The sequence below is a fragment of the Sabethes cyaneus genome, chromosome 2 (assembly GCF_943734655.1).
Source record: "Sabethes cyaneus chromosome 2, idSabCyanKW18_F2, whole genome shotgun sequence".
Classification (NCBI taxonomy): domain Eukaryota; kingdom Metazoa; phylum Arthropoda; class Insecta; order Diptera; family Culicidae; genus Sabethes; species Sabethes cyaneus.
The window spans coordinates 205,220,004-205,237,415 of record NC_071354.1 but is presented as its reverse complement, the minus strand read 5'-3'; the positions used below and the strand labels follow the sequence as shown (position 1 = coordinate 205,237,415).

The following is a 17,412-nucleotide window of genomic DNA, read 5'->3' as shown; positions in this document are numbered from 1 at the left end:
GAACTAAAAGTCCGATCAGTATGAAATGAAATAGCGAACAATGGGACACCTAGACCTTTCATTTGACACTAAGATCATTAAAATCGGTCCAGCCATCTCCGAGAAATGTTGGCTCAATCAAAAGCGTTCCACAGTGTTCCACACACACACACACACACACACACACACACACACACACACACACACACACACACACACACACACACACACACACACACACACACACACACACACACACACACACACACACACACACACACACACACACACACACACACACACACACACACACACACACACACACACACACACACACACACACACACACACACACACACACACACACACACACACACACACACACACACACACACACACACACACACACACACACACATTCGTCCCACTAGGCTTTCTTTCGATTTTCGGTTTTTCGAGTGATTCCTATACCTTTATACTATATTTTCATATAGTAGAAAGGTAAAAACGTAACTGATATTGTCAATTGCAAGGAAAATTGTACCATCCAAAGTGCGATACCGCTCATAAAAGTGCTATTTGGCATTAAATCGTTTCGGTCTCTTCGGCGCACTTATTGCTTATATAACGAAAAAGTGCGCCGAAGATACCGAAACGATTTAATGCAAAATAGCACTTTTATGAGCGATATCGTACTTTGGATGGTACAATTTTCCTTGCAATCAGCAATACTAATGACTTGTTTATTTCTCAGTCAATTCGAAAGATATCTTTATCAATCGTAACCGTAACCAACGAAATCTTTTTCAGTTTCGTATTTTTATGATTTAAGATTTTTTGCTGCTAGTTTATTTCTAAACTTATCGAATAAAAGCTCTGCATAGGAAGAAAGTGCGAATTATATTGTTGTAAAAACAACGATTAACACAAGTCTTATTAAAACTAGTCTTTCGCGGTTAACTACGCGATAAAGACAGGTAAAATAATTTCTCTAACCAAGCTATGAAAAATAAACAATTTGGCGCCAACTTTTCAAAACGGCAAGTCGGCAAAATGTAAACAAACCGAGTGAGGGTTTCTTTCCAGCGGAAAATAACCCTCGCTCGGCTTGTCTACATTTTGCAAATTGGCCCTTTTGAAAAGTTAGTGCCCAATTGTTTTATAGTGGTACAGTTTGGGTTCAGTTCTGCAAATCGGAATAATTAACCGAAACCGAAACCATTGCTTCAGCGTGCTACGAAATGCTTTCGCTTTTGAAAAAACAAATACTGATAGGGGAAGGGCGGTGAAGACGGTTAAGGTTAAGGTTAAGACTAAATATCTTCTCAAATATTCTGTGTTGATCGCAATTTTCATACAAACTAAACCTTAAAGTCTCTGTCTAATATAGTTACGACGTGTATTTACTAGAAAATTTCTTTCAAAGTTTAAACCTTTTTTTTTAAATTATAAACATTATGCGTATAAATCAGAGTTTCTTCGCATGGGCGGGAAAGACGGAAACTTGATATGGAAAAGACGGACACTCGCAAAAAGATGTCACGCGTCGTCAAATTATCAGTATTGAGAAAGATTAACATATTTCATCATGTATTTAGGAAAGAATTGATTTGGCAAAACCTCTATCCCGATCCCCCCTTTGAGCGAGGGTTAAAATGGTTTCCTTCATTATTTTATTTGATGACGAATTAATCGCTTCTAAAAGTTGGCCTATTCCAACTGTTATATTGTCAATTGCAAGGAAAATTGTACCATCCAAAGTGCGATATCGCTCATAAAAGTGCTATTTTGCATTAAATCGTTTCGGTATCTTCGGCGCACTTATTGCTTGGAAGATAACGAAAAAGTGCCCCGAAGATACCGAAACGATTTAATGGAAAATAGCACTTTTATGAGCGATATCGCACTTTGGATGGTACAATTTTCCTTGCAATTGACAATATGTCTTCTGGATACTTTTACATATGTCGACCAACATTTGAAAAGAGCGGATAAGCGAACTGTCAAACAGAACGAGCGAGAGTTTACTTTCCTATGCTGCTCCAGCAAAAAATAACCCTCGCTCGGTCTGTTTGACAGTTGGCTTATCCGCCCTTTTCAAATGTTGGTCGACATATATAATATGTAAGTATTTGCAATGTTAAATGTGGTTAAATCGTTCTTGGGCAAAATGGGTCCAAAATCTTTGTGTCCGTCTTTCCCTACCTTTGGGTGTCCGTCTTTCCTAACTTACCATTTTTTCAAACTACAATAACTTTTTACTGAATATTCAAAAATTCACCAGGCTTGCAATGGATATTCAGTGAAGGATCAAACTAACGCAATGTCGTCGATATAGCATGTAAATATTGTTTTTTAATGATTTACCAGCTATTTTCTTCACACACAAAATTATATCGGTAAGTGTGCCTACGCATTTATTCTTCGCTTTGCTTATAAATTTGACAGTTGCGCTGCTAAAAATAGGCAGTTTAACCTATTATGACCTGGGTATACCTAAATTTGGACCAAAAGAAGTGAAACTGTGTAATCCACTATATTATGGCAAGGGAAACTCAAAATCGTCATTTGGAATGGTTTCAAGGCCAAAATATCGCTGGTTTTATATTTCATATGCTCAGTTTCAAACTCACACACACACACACACACACACACACACACACACACATTCGTCCCACTAGGCTTTCTTTCGATTTTCGGTTTTTCGAGTGATTCCTATACCTTTATACTATATTTTCATATAGTAGAAAGGTAAAAACGTAACTGATATTGTCAATTGCAAGGAAAATTGTACCATCCAAAGTGCGATACCGCTCATAAAAGTGCTATTTGGCATTAAATCGTTTCGGTCTCTTCGGCGCACTTATTGCTTATATAACGAAAAAGTGCGCCGAAGATACCGAAACGATTTAATGCAAAATAGCACTTTTATGAGCGATATCGTACTTTGGATGGTACAATTTTCCTTGCAATCAGCAATACTAATGACTTGTTTATTTCTCAGTCAATTCGAAAGATATCTTTATCAATCGTAACCGTAACCAACGAAATCTTTTTCAGTTTCGTATTTTTATGATTTAAGATTTTTTGCTGCTAGTTTATTTCTAAACTTATCGAATAAAAGCTCTGCATAGGAAGAAAGTGCGAATTATATTGTTGTAAAAACAACGATTAACACAAGTCTTATTAAAACTAGTCTTTCGCGGTTAACTACGCGATAAAGACAGGTAAAATAATTTCTCTAACCAAGCTATGAAAAATAAACAATTTGGCGCCAACTTTTCAAAACGGCAAGTCGGCAAAATGTAAACAAACCGAGTGAGGGTTTCTTTCCAGCGGAAAATAACCCTCGCTCGGCTTGTCTACATTTTGCAAATTGGCCCTTTTGAAAAGTTAGTGCCCAATTGTTTTATAGTGGTACAGTTTGGGTTCAGTTCTGCAAATCGGAATAATTAACCGAAACCGAAACCATTGCTTCAGCGTGCTACGAAATGCTTTCGCTTTTGAAAAAACAAATACTGATAGGGGAAGGGCGGTGAAGACGGTTAAGGTTAAGGTTAAGACTAAATATCTTCTCAAATATTCTGTGTTGATCGCAATTTTCATACAAACTAAACCTTAAAGTCTCTGTCTAATATAGTTACGACGTGTATTTACTAGAAAATTTCTTTCAAAGTTTAAACCTTTTTTTTTAAATTATAAACATTATGCGTATAAATCAGAGTTTCTTCGCATGGGCGGGAAAGACGGAAACTTGATATGGAAAAGACGGACACTCGCAAAAAGATGTCACGCGTCGTCAAATTATCAGTATTGAGAAAGATTAACATATTTCATCATGTATTTAGGAAAGAATTGATTTGGCAAAACCTCTATCCCGATCCCCCCTTTGAGCGAGGGTTAAAATGGTTTCCTTCATTATTTTATTTGATGACGAATTAATCGCTTCTAAAAGTTGGCCTATTCCAACTGTTATATTGTCAATTGCAAGGAAAATTGTACCATCCAAAGTGCGATATCGCTCATAAAAGTGCTATTTTGCATTAAATCGTTTCGGTATCTTCGGCGCACTTATTGCTTGGAAGATAACGAAAAAGTGCCCCGAAGATACCGAAACGATTTAATGGAAAATAGCACTTTTATGAGCGATATCGCACTTTGGATGGTACAATTTTCCTTGCAATTGACAATATGTCTTCTGGATACTTTTACATATGTCGACCAACATTTGAAAAGAGCGGATAAGCGAACTGTCAAACAGAACGAGCGAGAGTTTACTTTCCTATGCTGCTCCAGCAAAAAATAACCCTCGCTCGGTCTGTTTGACAGTTGGCTTATCCGCCCTTTTCAAATGTTGGTCGACATATATAATATGTAAGTATTTGCAATGTTAAATGTGGTTAAATCGTTCTTGGGCAAAATGGGTCCAAAATCTTTGTGTCCGTCTTTCCCTACCTTTGGGTGTCCGTCTTTCCTAACTTACCATTTTTTCAAACTACAATAACTTTTTACTGAATATTCAAAAATTCACCAGGCTTGCAATGGATATTCAGTGAAGGATCAAACTAACGCAATGTCGTCGATATAGCATGTAAATATTGTTTTTTAATGATTTACCAGCTATTTTCTTCACACACAAAATTATATCGGTAAGTGTGCCTACGCATTTATTCTTCGCTTTGCTTATAAATTTGACAGTTGCGCTGCTAAAAATAGGCAGTTTAACCTATTATGACCTGGGTATACCTAAATTTGGACCAAAAGAAGTGAAACTGTGTAATCCACTATATTATGGCAAGGGAAACTCAAAATCGTCATTTGGAATGGTTTCAAGGCCAAAATATCGCTGGTTTTATATTTCATATGCTCAGTTTCAAACTAACAATTTATAAAGTTGTTTACGGGCCCTATTCTGTAAGTCACGTCGAGTGTCACTTTGCTCGACTGGTCGACTTTTGGTATTATGTAAGTCACACGCGACCCGATTTTGTCGAGTAAGTCGACTGAGTCCACCGCCAAAAGCTAGTGACTAAACGGTTAGCAAGTGACGCCTAAGCTAGCTTTGTTTTGGTCGTGCGTTGAGCCGCTATGCTGCCCGTTCTTCTTGCACTCGACACTCGACATTGACTGAATCGAGCCGAGTTTCTCGATGTGACTTACAGAATAGGGCCCGTCATATTTCTTATCGAATTTTGTGAATTTTCTTTTTTCCATGTGTGGACTCATCACTGCGACCAGTATAGTTGATCTATTGTGATATCGCCCGGGTGTTTGCTGTATGACCTGCACTGCATTTCTCTTTGCTATACTTGCTATTGAGTGAGCGATATGCTTATTAAATTTGATATGTGCTTGTGTGTATTGGGGTTTAACCTTCTCTCAAAGCTTGATCTACTTTACCCACTTATTCCTCGCTGCCAGTACTATGCCATATTATAGCCTGGGAGGACTCATTCGTACCTCTGACCAGCACACTTAACTATAGAAGGGACATTTGCACTGTCAAGAGGCTTCAGAGGGTAAATATAGAATTCAGCATGAAGGAAGGGTAAATAAGGGGCCTGAGAATAAACCCATGCTAAAGTCACTTGACAACGAATGGCTTGATTCTACCGTGTACCCCCGTTGGTATGGCCTTCTTTAATCTGAACATTTTTAATCTGTACCCCGGTGGTATGAATGCGTTCACATTAAAAACCGATCAAGCGTCACACACAATTGACGTTAAAGTTGACCGGTCAATTAAAAAAAAGCAAAAAATCTTAATGCGTTTCCTCTTGCTCAGGAGTTTTGGCAATATAGCTCATACGCAACTTACCTCTCTCCAGTAATCAAAATAGACCATTTTAGTCGAAACTGCCGAGCCAATTTCGTCTTCTACAAACCGAACGTTCAGAATTTGTACATGTTTGAAATGTTTTCAAAACGTTTGTTTTCGTCAAATCTAAACAACAAGTTCATAGGGTGCGCGTGTTGCGCGTATGTGAAAATGAATAGAGTTACCAAATATTCAGATTAAAAATGAACTCGCCCAATCTGAACGAGGTGTTTTTCATATTAGCGGGGGTTGAGTGTACTAAGATTCGAACCCCCGACCACTCGCTTGTCAAAGCAGACTCGGTAACCTTGCAGCTACGGAGCCCCCCAGCTAGTTTGTGATAGACATATACTGCCGTGAATCGCATATCAGTCCCATTTATATAGTAAACTTTATAGAAAATGGGACTATTATGCGATTTACGGTAGTATGAATACCATTTTACGTTTCAAGTAATGTTTCGTCACAAAATGTAGACTTTTTCATGCGTTTTGGAGACAAAGTTTTTTCGCCATTTTTCAGCTTTTTTCCGTCATTTATCACAACTTTGCACTGTTGGAAACCCGCATAAATGAAAACAGCTGTGAAAATGGTCATAATCATATCGCTGTTATAATCCTTATAATCCACCATACAATCAACGGTTACAGTACATTCCAAAAACAAAAATTTTGATGGCGTCTATCATTTACATTATGGTACAAGGTTCAACCATTATCATTATGTTCATCATATCCTACGCTTCAAAAATATGTATGGAAAATCACTCGTTTTCGTATGGTGAACATTCTTGGTTTTTATGGTTACTTGTCGAATAACCATCTATACCTATAAAAATGGATTTCTGTCTGCCTGTCCGAATGTTCCTTATAGAATCGAAAGCTACTGAACCGATCGGCGTGAAAACTTGCCTATAAGGGTTTTTAGGGCCAGGGAAAGTTCTTATGATGGTTAGAGATCCCTCCCCCCACTAAGAGGGGGGCTTCCATACAAATGAAACACAAATTTTTGCATAACCCGAGAATCAAGCAAATGGAACAAAATTTTACATGTGGGTGTTTTTGGAGACAAGAATTTTTTGAAATACAATGAAATACAAATTTCCTCATAACTCGAGAACTAATCAATCAAATGGAACCATATTTGGCATGTGGGTGTTTTTGGAGGCATGAATTTTTCTATGATGAATTAGGACCCCTCTCTCTTTTTAGGAGGGGAGGCTCCCATACAAATGAAATACAAGTTTCCTCATAAGTCGAAAAGTATTCAAGCAAATGGAACCAAATTTAGCATGTGGGGGGTTTTGGAGGAATTTTTTTTTATGATGGTTTGAGACCCCTCACCCCAGTGGTAGGGGGACTATCATACAAATAAATCAGAAATTTTTGCGTAATTACTAATCGAACTCGAGAAATTTTAGACTCTTTTATAAAACATTAATCAATAACAAGACCACCAAAAACTATCAATAGTCAATAACTATACATTAGATAATTCAGCGCGAGACGACCACAGGCCGCGAGTGTTGCCGGCGACCTGCCGTCGGAAGCGCCGACTACTGCGGGGGGCAGCCCCCCGTAAAGATCACCTCTATCTAGGTTTATTGACGTAGGACTACGTCTTACGGCATGTTTTGGGATAGGGTGTCTTTCCAAAAAATCTAAAAATGCGAGCGTCACGAAAAATGAAAGGTTTTGAGCGCTAATAGCTCAGCGGTTTTCCGATCGATTTTCAATATTCTTACACTAATCGATCGGAAAATCTTCTAAGAATTGACCCAAATGAAGAAAAGTATGGATTCTTGATATTGAACTATTGAAAAATTGAAAATAATGAACCTATGTTTTACCAGAATTCTCGCTTCGTGATTGGTTGTCCGAAATGACGTCATCAAAGTAGAAACGCGTTTTCACGCTTCAACTTATAATTCAGTCAATTTTCAATAGATTTCCAAGATATTTACACCAATTGATCGGAAAATCGATTGAAAATATTGAAAATACAGAAAACTATTGATTTTCAATGCGCGTCATTAAAAAATTGAATTATTTTCATATTTTTGCCTTCACTCGTCAGTGCTTCCTTAGCACGGATGACAGAAATATATACGATATAAGCTATGGATTAAGCTTCCTTATGATTGTATTTAATTTACGCCCTATAGAATCCGATCGAAAATTGTTGAGCTTCAGCTGTTGCTACTTCCCACGGATAAGGCAACGAAGACATGCAAATTCACCAAGCGAGATGTTGCAGCTGGGGCACTCGTTTCGCTGCCATGATGAAATATCTGGCTGCTGAAGTTCTGGAATTGGCAGGACATATGCTGCACGCGACAACAAAATGACCAGAAGCATCCCACGTCACTTGCAGCTGGTCACTTGGAGTGGTATTTCATCGTGATTCAGGACCATACACGAACGGCTTCGTTAATCGGATAGCTGCTGAAGCTTTCCGGCTGGTCCGTTGCAACAAGCCGTGCCTGGTTAGTGGTTATCGGTACTCCAATTTACCGAACAGAGAATTACGTTAAGTGCGCTAGTGCAAGTTTATTGCAAGCTGGAGTTATGATAATCAAACAATCGGTCCTTTCAAGGGCCACACAACTATTGAAGAGTTTATTATATTTTCTGGCCCAGTTAATACCATAATAACACAGGCAACGAGGGAAAAGTTGAATTTTTCGCCATTGCGGATGACCAACAAATGACGGAAATAAGTATTCTGGTCATGGGTGATATTTTCTGCGACTTCCAAAACGTCTGCAGGTTGTAAATGCTTTATCAGTGTTCTTTTGTAAGCCGCAGAAAAGTTGCGAAAAATTTTCAACTTTTTGAAAACTCGCGCGTACCGTCTACCGATTACCAGAGGAAAAGCACTATTCAACGTAGAAACAGATCATAAAAATTTATTTACTGTTTGGTTTAGTTACTGACTTGGTTTCGTTTTAATAAAATAGATTCAATCAATTCAATGATATAACTCCAAAATCGGTTGAGGATTGAATGTATATGTTTCTACTTTGATAAACGTTACGTATGTAGCTTGTATACATAAAGAATCGTATTATTACATACATGGATACATCCTACTATCGCTACAAAGAGACGTGGTCCTACGTCACCTATGCGGTCGTGTCTTGTGCACAACCCGTCTGATTTTTGAAGTAGGACTACGTCTTACGGCAAGTTTTGAGATAGGGTGTCATTCCAAAAAATCGAAAAATGCGAGCGTCACGAAAAATGAAAGGTTTTGAGCGCTAATAGCTCAACGGTTTTCCAATAGATTTTCAATATTCTTACACCAATCGATCGGAAAATCTTCTAAGAATTGACCAAAATGAAGAAAAGTATCAATTCTTGATGTTGAACTATTGAAAAATTGAAAATAATGAACCTATGTTTTACCAGAATTCTCGCTTCGTGATTGGTTGGAAGATTCTTTGCAATGATCTAAACCTATACAAATTTGATATCTGTGCTTGGGAAGTAAGCCAAAACAAGTGACCATGTTTCCTCATTTCAACAAGATTTCTTAACACCGCGGTTAAACCTAGACCATTTTGATGTCCTTGCTTGGGAAGTACGCCAGAAAGAGTGACAAAGCCTCCTCGTGCCAACAGATTTGTTACGAACGCGATTAAACCTAGTCCAATTTGATGTCTGTGTTAGGGAAGTGTGCCAGAAAAAACGACACAAGCTCGTTGTCCCAACAGATCGCAAAATCTTTACTGCGACACGATTAAACCTCGGCGAATTTGAGATCTGTGTTGGAAAAATGTGCTACAGCTGTAGTGTTCGGTTATAATAGGACTCTGTTTGAATACGCATGCTTGCCGTTTCATTAGAAGTATAGTGAAAAGATGTGCTGTTGATAAAATAGGATTGAATTGGTAAAATCTCTTCAACGATGGGTAATAAAAACAATCTTTAATTTCAGTAAGGTAGCAGGAAAGCAATAGTTTGTGTTCTTGATTTTGTTAAATTGTTTTCAAATGCACAATCTTTTGAGAATTCAACGTATGCAATGTTACTACTTTGATAAATGTTACATACAACGCATGTAGCATGTATATATGTTGCATATAGCATGTATACATGAAGAATCGAATGATTACAAGCATGAATACATGTTACTATCACTACAAAGAGACTTACGTAGTCCTGCGTCACCTATATATGCGGTCGTGTCTTGTACACAACCCCTCTGATTTTTTAATCTTGTTCGCACTTACACGAAAACCCATGGTCAAAACTTGCGTGAAAGCAAAAGCAAAAATACTTCCTTCACTTTTTTCTCACGCAAAAACCAAACAAATATTAGCAACTTCGTAGTCGCGAATGTGGATACAATCTGGCTAAAGGAAAGGATTGCGGCTTTTCTGTGACGTTTCACCTTCAGGACATCAATTTAGACTAGATTCACTGTTTAAAAATAAACTAGGTTGAAAGGAAGGGGTGATTTTATGCTTTAACAAAATTGTTTACTTTCAGGACATCAAACTGGATTAGGTTTGTCGCAGTCCTAAGCAGTCTTGTTAAGACGAGAGGATTTGTCACTTATTCTAGCATACTTCCCAAGCACAGATATCAAATTAGTATAAGTCTGAACGTCGTAAAGAATATTCGGCCTGTTGGGATGAGGGGGTTTTGTTGCTTTTCTTTTTAAAACTAAAGTAATCGAAATCACAGAAAACAGATGGTGTATTTAACTGTCGTCCCTGTCTGTGCAGCAAGGCGATCACAAAGAAAATGTACGGGATAATTGGACCTTGAAACTGTTCGGTAATTTTTATTAATTAGTAATTGAAGAATGTTACAATAGAAATCCCATAATTGCTACATATTTTATGAGTCGATCGGTATTTAAACCATGAAAATCGATTCATAATTGGCAGAGCTATTTTCGTTCAAAATCTTTCATTCTTTCGTGACGCTTGGTTGAATCCTAATTTTGGATTGACACCCTGCGGTAAGACGTAGTTCTATGTCAAAAAGGGATTTGTTTCTGTTGCATTGAGTATTTTTGTTACAATAACAGATGTACAAGTGGCTGAGAGGCAATAGGGCTTTAAGCAGGATCAGGTAATCAGCCAGTTAATTTTTAATTTCATTGTATACTTACCAAGATGCATTATTTGCACAACACCGTCACTATCCGTGAACGTCATATTGATTCCAAATATAAATCTGCCATGCCGGGTGGCAGAATCTACCTCGAGAGATACTGATTTTTGTTGAAATTGAACAGTCATTGTCTGTCGCATGATATCAGCAGCACGATTGATCAACGTAGGAAGCGTACTTCTGGTAATTTTTAGGTCGCAAACTTTCCACAAAGGGGCTAAAAGCACATTTGTGCCTTCCTACTCAGCGAATCGGATGGGAAGGCTGTGCTCCGTCACCATTTGCGACGTGCCTTGTAAAACGTCCTTCCTGGTAGTTTGAACTAATACTTTTGCGGGTTTTGTACGCTTCACGGATTTTGGTTCACCGGATTTTGAAATTGCTGATATTATTGATATTTGCTGTTCATAAATACACTTCCTTTCAGCATCGACATCGACTAGGCAACGGTACTTACTCCTCTTTTCACTTTTAACTTCCTCCATTGCTTCAAAAAAATTTCTCTTCATATTTCCTCGATTCGTAATCATTTTTGCAACCGATGGTAATCACAGCGATAATTCAATTAAGTCATTGCGAAAGTTTATTCTTACTCCTATCCGATCCCACCGAATCCGCTTCGCACGCAGAGTAATGCTCACATGCACGAGCGACGCTTGTTCGGATCTAGGACAGGACGTGGCATGTGGCATCTTGCTTCTTACTCTTCTTGTCATTATGATCGCCATCCCGATTGAATATTCTTTGTACACTCTGCACCACTGTTGCCTGCACATATTGTTGTTGCAGTTGAAAACCGTAATAATCGACGTGCGACATTCGGTTTTATTCTTGTTCTGTGTGTCGCAACTACGTCGCACGTGGTGCGCTGTGTTCGCACATTGATGCGCTATACAGCGCAAATGAGCGCTCTTTTTGCTACCAACGACGTAGCAGCCCCATAGAGCCGTAAATACACAAAATAGAACTGTACTTTCTTCAACAATAGTGTAGATAATAACATGCTCTACAATCGCTCTTTACACGACTTTTTCGAATTCTGTTTAGTTGAGGCGCTGTAGTCAATTGAGCATCTACTGAGCAAAAAATCGAGAATGAAGCATGATAAAGAGTCAAACTACGATTCTTCAAGGTTGATAATTCTGGCTTTAGTTTTCAGAAGGTTGCATAATGCATGCAAAAGGGTTGATTATGCGACCTTTTGAAAACTAAAGCCAAAATTGATTTCTGTGAAAATTGTTAGGGTGTCGGTTTTATTCGCAATTCCCCTAATTACCATGAGCAGTTTCATGTCAGGTGTAAAGCCCGACTTCGGGTTTTATCCAAGACATGAACCGTTTCCTCGATGTGCACTGAAAGATTTGTTATTGTAACGCTATATCGAATGAAAGTGGCTTTTAGTGTTGAGCTTAAAGCTTTCGCCGGTTGCTTTAGGCATTGTATTTCTCTGCTTTATACAGATACGTAGTAAGGGGTTCAGGCTAGAGTTCTCAACCGTAACGAAACTTTTTTGTCTGTTTTTGATATTTTAAATTTCTAAAACAAGAGAATGATAAATCTGGCTTTAGTTTTCAAAAGGTCGCATAACTCATGCAATTATTATGCGGATTTCTTATGCGACCTTTTGAAAACTAAAGCCAGAAATGTCCGGAGATTAATAACCTCAAAATTGATTGATATGTTCTGAATTATATTATGCCTTCGGAAATTCGTTTTCAATTTCGATTCTGGTATCTTACATCATGTTTAACGGATATGATTCGGAAAAACAAACATACTGAATTTTAGTTTTCCATAATTGTTTTATTGTGATTTCTGCAAAATTAATTATATTTCTACAGAGAAAAGCGAATCGCCATCCTGCATCGTAATTTTGTTCGGCTTTTCTGTGATTTGCTTGACGTTTAAAATGCTGTTCATTTTCAACGTGGCGAATTGATCGTTCCAGGAGTAGAACATATTTTTGTCTCAACAAAACAAAAAAAATCATTTCTGCTGGGATATGTGTTAACCTACTCACTATAAATTTAATAAATTAAGTTTTTTTTATACGTTTTTTCTCCGTTCTGCAACCAATCTCCACTCATTTAACCGAGAGGTGCTGCAATACTTTTTTTTTCTTTTGTTAGGCAATAAATTACATGATGCATTTGTTTTTGTTTTCGTTTAGTACTCGAGCGATGGTTTGACTACAAAATTATACTTGTTAAAAACAATGAAAGTTTTTGTTCCTTTTTACAATTGTTGTCTAAAAACTAAAACTTAGCATTTGAACTACTAAAAGATCCGCAGGCCCCGCGTGGCTCATTGAATGGCCTGATTTGTATTTTGTTAAAAATTAAAAACAAAAAAAGTAAAATAAGATAAAATAAAAGAAAGAAGCGTTAGAGGACAGCGTTGCAGTTGAAATTATGGTTGAGGAAGAAGCTAAATGTGTTAAATTTGAAAGTGTAAATTCCACGAAAATACAATGTATCGAAAAATTCGTTAAATTTATCAAAAAAGTCTTATTTTCTCAGTTCTTTGCTATCGAAAAATGGTGGCAGTTTATTGCTGCAATACGCAGTTCACCCGTGCGGGGTCCTTTTGGCGGGTTACTTTAGAACAATTATTTAAATTACGATACTAACTTCTAAACAGCCCTCGAAGCTATAGACACAGTAAAAGGTAAGGGCAGCTTGTGGCAATAAGTTTTCTAGTGGGCTAGGGTTTTCCGGTGAAAATAAAAGAGAAGTCATAGGAAAATGACTTATTTGTGTGGCATTCGGATTTGATGCGGCATTGATTTCATAATGCCGTTCAGTACAGATAGTTGTGCGATGGTTCCTCGGGCCGTCCACATGGTCCGACGTGTTTCTTTTGCACCTGGGATCGCGATCGGCAGTTTTCGATACCGAGGAAGCAATCGTTGGAGTAGGTTTTACCGTCGGTACCGCATACCGGTTCGAATTCCTGCGGACAGATTCGGGAGCAGCCCTTGAAGGTGAATGCTGCCAGGCAGCGTTTCATCGGTACGATGAACATGTGCTTGCCACAGTTTTCCCGCCGCATGAAGCACTCGTTCGGATAGAGCCGGTTGTCCGAGCCGCAGATGTAGTTCGTCTGAATCGATTCGCAGCTAGCTTCGCAGGCAGCGGTGGTGGCACAGTTTTTCAGCGACACCGGCACAACTCGCAGTCCGCAGGTTTTCTGCTTCAGTTCACACGTTGACCGGTAGGTGTTGCCGTCGGAGCCGCAAATCGGACCGAGTTGTTCCTCCTCGGAGGTGCACACCGAGCATACGTTACTGTCCGTTTTGGATTTCAGCTGAGTGCAAGCACCGATGTGGGCCAGCTGGACACCGCGTCTAGAATAATACAGCGGGACATGGGTTTGAGGCTATGTTCGAATGTTGCTATAAACGTTTTTATGGAAACTTACAAACAGGTCGCCCTTGCCAATTCGCACTCATTGTGGTATGTCCGCGAGTCGGTTCCGCACAGCAGATCCTTCTGGTCACCGAACATCGATACCGAGTTTTTGCTGTGATGTTTGCAGGCCGGAATTGACTTACAACGGCTCAGCTTCTGCTTGCAGCGATCGATCGAAACAGTTTGAATCTTTTTGCGCTGTCTGCAATGGATAGGATCGTCAATAAATGGAAGTTCACAACAAGAAACAAAAAGCAAAGCGGAAAACTCACCCACAGTTGAGCATCTTCAGTTCGCAAATTGAGGTGTACACGTTGCCGTCATTTCCGCAGATCATTTGCTGGGCCTCACGGGAGCACTCCGTCGGACAGTCTTCGATCTTGTTGGTGGCAGCCATCGAGCTTCCCCCGGCTCGTTCCTGGGACATACAGTACGAGATGGGAACTTCGAAAACGTGCTTACCGCAGTTGGACGATCGCATCTTGCAGGCACTGGCGTACAGACGGCCATCTGAACCGCAGGTGGGTCGTGCCACTCTCCAACAAGACTCGCGACAGTTTCGCGTGCTTTGGCAATGCTTCCGGCTGGTTCTAACCTACAATTTAGCGTTAGGTGCAGGCGAAAGGGATTGAAGGAAAGCAGATCAGAACTTACCACACCCTGTCCGCAGGTCATGAGTTTCATCTGGCAGGTGGAGTTGTACACATTTCCATCGGACGCGCAAACCGGGCCATCTTGAGGGGCACTAAAATGAGATTTTCGTTAGTACAATCGGTACAATGGTACTCAACAGGGGGAATTGAAATGCCTGTTGCAATCTACGGGGCAAGATTCTCGGATGACGCTTCCATTGGCGCAGGGTCCCACATGAGCCAACGACACGGCGGCAGTTCCGACACGGCAAGCTTGTACTCGCAGCATGCACCGGTTCAGATACGTTCGACCGTCCGTTCCGCACACCAAATCCTTCTCCGTTGGACATCGGTGAGCACACTGGGATCCCTGAGATCGTTCGCAACCCTTCTTGTCCTCCGTCACGGTGTTGGGCGCAGTTTTGGTACAGGTTTTTTTCTTCATCTCACAACTGTTGGCATAGATCAATCCATCAGAGCCACAGACCGCTTCCTGCGGGGTCGTCGCTACCGGACAGGATCGTGGACAGTGTGTCGAAACGGCTTTACTCTGTCGGTTGGCGGAGTCTGTGGCTACCAGGGCGGATGTTGCGTCTGTGGAAAGAAAAATAGGTCAAGGTCATTCGAGCGGCTTGTGGTAAAACTTATGTCAACGGGTTCAAATATAAGGAATAATGTTGTAAATAGTCTATTAACACGACTAGCAGTTACGGACTAGTCGTGGACGCTGGGATTGTTGGTTAATAAGCTGTCTCAAGAGTAATTTATTGTTACGACGACATGACGGTGATGGCTCTGGAAAACTGGGCCAATGGGTCTCCCATCTCAAATGCTTTTTCCATTCTCGTTAAATGGCATCATGAAAGCCGCTTTATCAAACCTCGAGCGTTACAGTTTAAGGGCAGTGTAATGACATTGAATTGTTGTCGTTGACGGCAGACGCTGTGTGAAATGCTTTGTGGCCGTTTGGAAACAGCTGGATGCAGCGGGGGCACGGCACCGAGTCGTTTCATTGGATGGGATGTGACAGGTTTTGTGTGGGCTGTGAGTTGACACGGAGAGAGTGCAGTTTCTTTTTTCTTCATCTCGATTTGCACTGCACTGAATCCACGGCACCCCGTCACCCTGCAAATGCGAGAACAATTGAATGCCGTCTCAGTCAGATGAAAGATTTGCCCTGATATCGTTGAGCGTGCAGAAGTCAGTCGGGCCGGTCGAGTAATGGCGGAATTGAAAATGGTCTTGTCCTAGGCTTGTGGCTTGGACAGAATGAGGCTGAAAATTTTATGTTCTGTGTTAAGATGTTTATTGCTTCTGTAATATGTCGCTTGGTTGTTGAGGTTTTTATGGTGACTTTTTTTGGCTTTCTAGTAAAATCTTTAAATATATCTATTCACATTGTAATTCATTCTCGGTAAAAACTATCGTTCAAACATTGTCCAATACAAGCGAACCGTTTACGTTCTTGTTTATGTCCGAATAATTCTTATTGGGTTGTCATTTGCTATCCGCGTTATTTATGTGATAGTTCCGTAATTGTAGGACAAAACTGCTACTAAACACTAGTTTACATTATATGATTTAAAGATTTGACTTTGACTGGTATCATAAATACTAAATCAGATAGTTTTAAAAAGTGTGATTTGTTAAGCATGCTCAATCAGGCCATTGAATTAGATGATCCAACCTGCTAACGATTATTTACTGCGATAGTCTTTAGCTATGGAACAATGTGTTGGAGGGATTTCCGATGTTGGGTGACTATACAGTATTGGACAAGGTAAAACATTTGCATCTGACATCATGCAATGATAAAAAATATCACAAACTTCGATGTTCTAAAATTAAATCGGAGTATACTGCAGTCGATGGTTTAAGAGCCTAAAGTTATGTTACACGATTACTTGACCATTCAGCTGTTTTGTGACAGTATACTGGCAGCGTTATTTTTTGACAAGCACCAATTTGCGTTGGCCAAAACTCGTGCAACATTCCGCGTCCATTTGTTTTTAGCGGTCAAAGTGCTGAAAAACCAGTTGTTAAGCTTTTGTTTTAAACCTCAACTGTTTTGTTATGGGTATTTCTAGCAATGCGTGGTAAATCTTGCACGATATATGATGAAAAATAAAAACACTCATGATTTCTTGTTTACGATTAGGTGTCCGGATTGCCACTTAAAAGCATTTTGTGACAAACTTGCGTGAAGAAATGGGCCGTATCAAGGGGTTGCTTCATGATGCAATAACGTCCTAAAAGATGTTATGTTGGTGAATTCAATTTCCACTGAATGGAATGTGCCAAATAAATAGATTCTTCAGCAAGGAAATGAGTGCATTGATAACGGTTGTCAAAGGGTGATTTAAAGATAGAAGTGTTACGGTAATGGGAGTCTCAATGTTCCGGATTTCAACGTGATCGAGAACTCTAACGGAGCCTGTGGAGAGTTA

General features: G+C 39.6%; 1 protein-coding gene across 1 annotated transcript in view; it reads right to left on the bottom strand.

Annotated features, from left to right (window-relative positions):
• Positions 1-13,215: 13,215 nt before the first annotated feature.
• LOC128736896 (agrin) overlaps positions 13,216-17,412 on the bottom strand; it is a 182,817-nt gene continuing 178,620 nt past the window's right edge. Inside the window, exons 2-6 of the mRNA XM_053831397.1 lie at positions 15,142-15,559; positions 14,988-15,078; positions 14,606-14,928; positions 14,344-14,535; positions 13,216-14,269 (exon numbers count right to left, since the gene is read on the bottom strand). Coding sequence (XP_053687372.1) covers positions 13,723-14,269; positions 14,344-14,535; positions 14,606-14,928; positions 14,988-15,078; positions 15,142-15,559 — 1,571 coding nt within the window. The 3' untranslated portion in view covers positions 13,216-13,722. The remainder of the gene's footprint in view (positions 14,270-14,343; positions 14,536-14,605; positions 14,929-14,987; positions 15,079-15,141; positions 15,560-17,412) is intronic.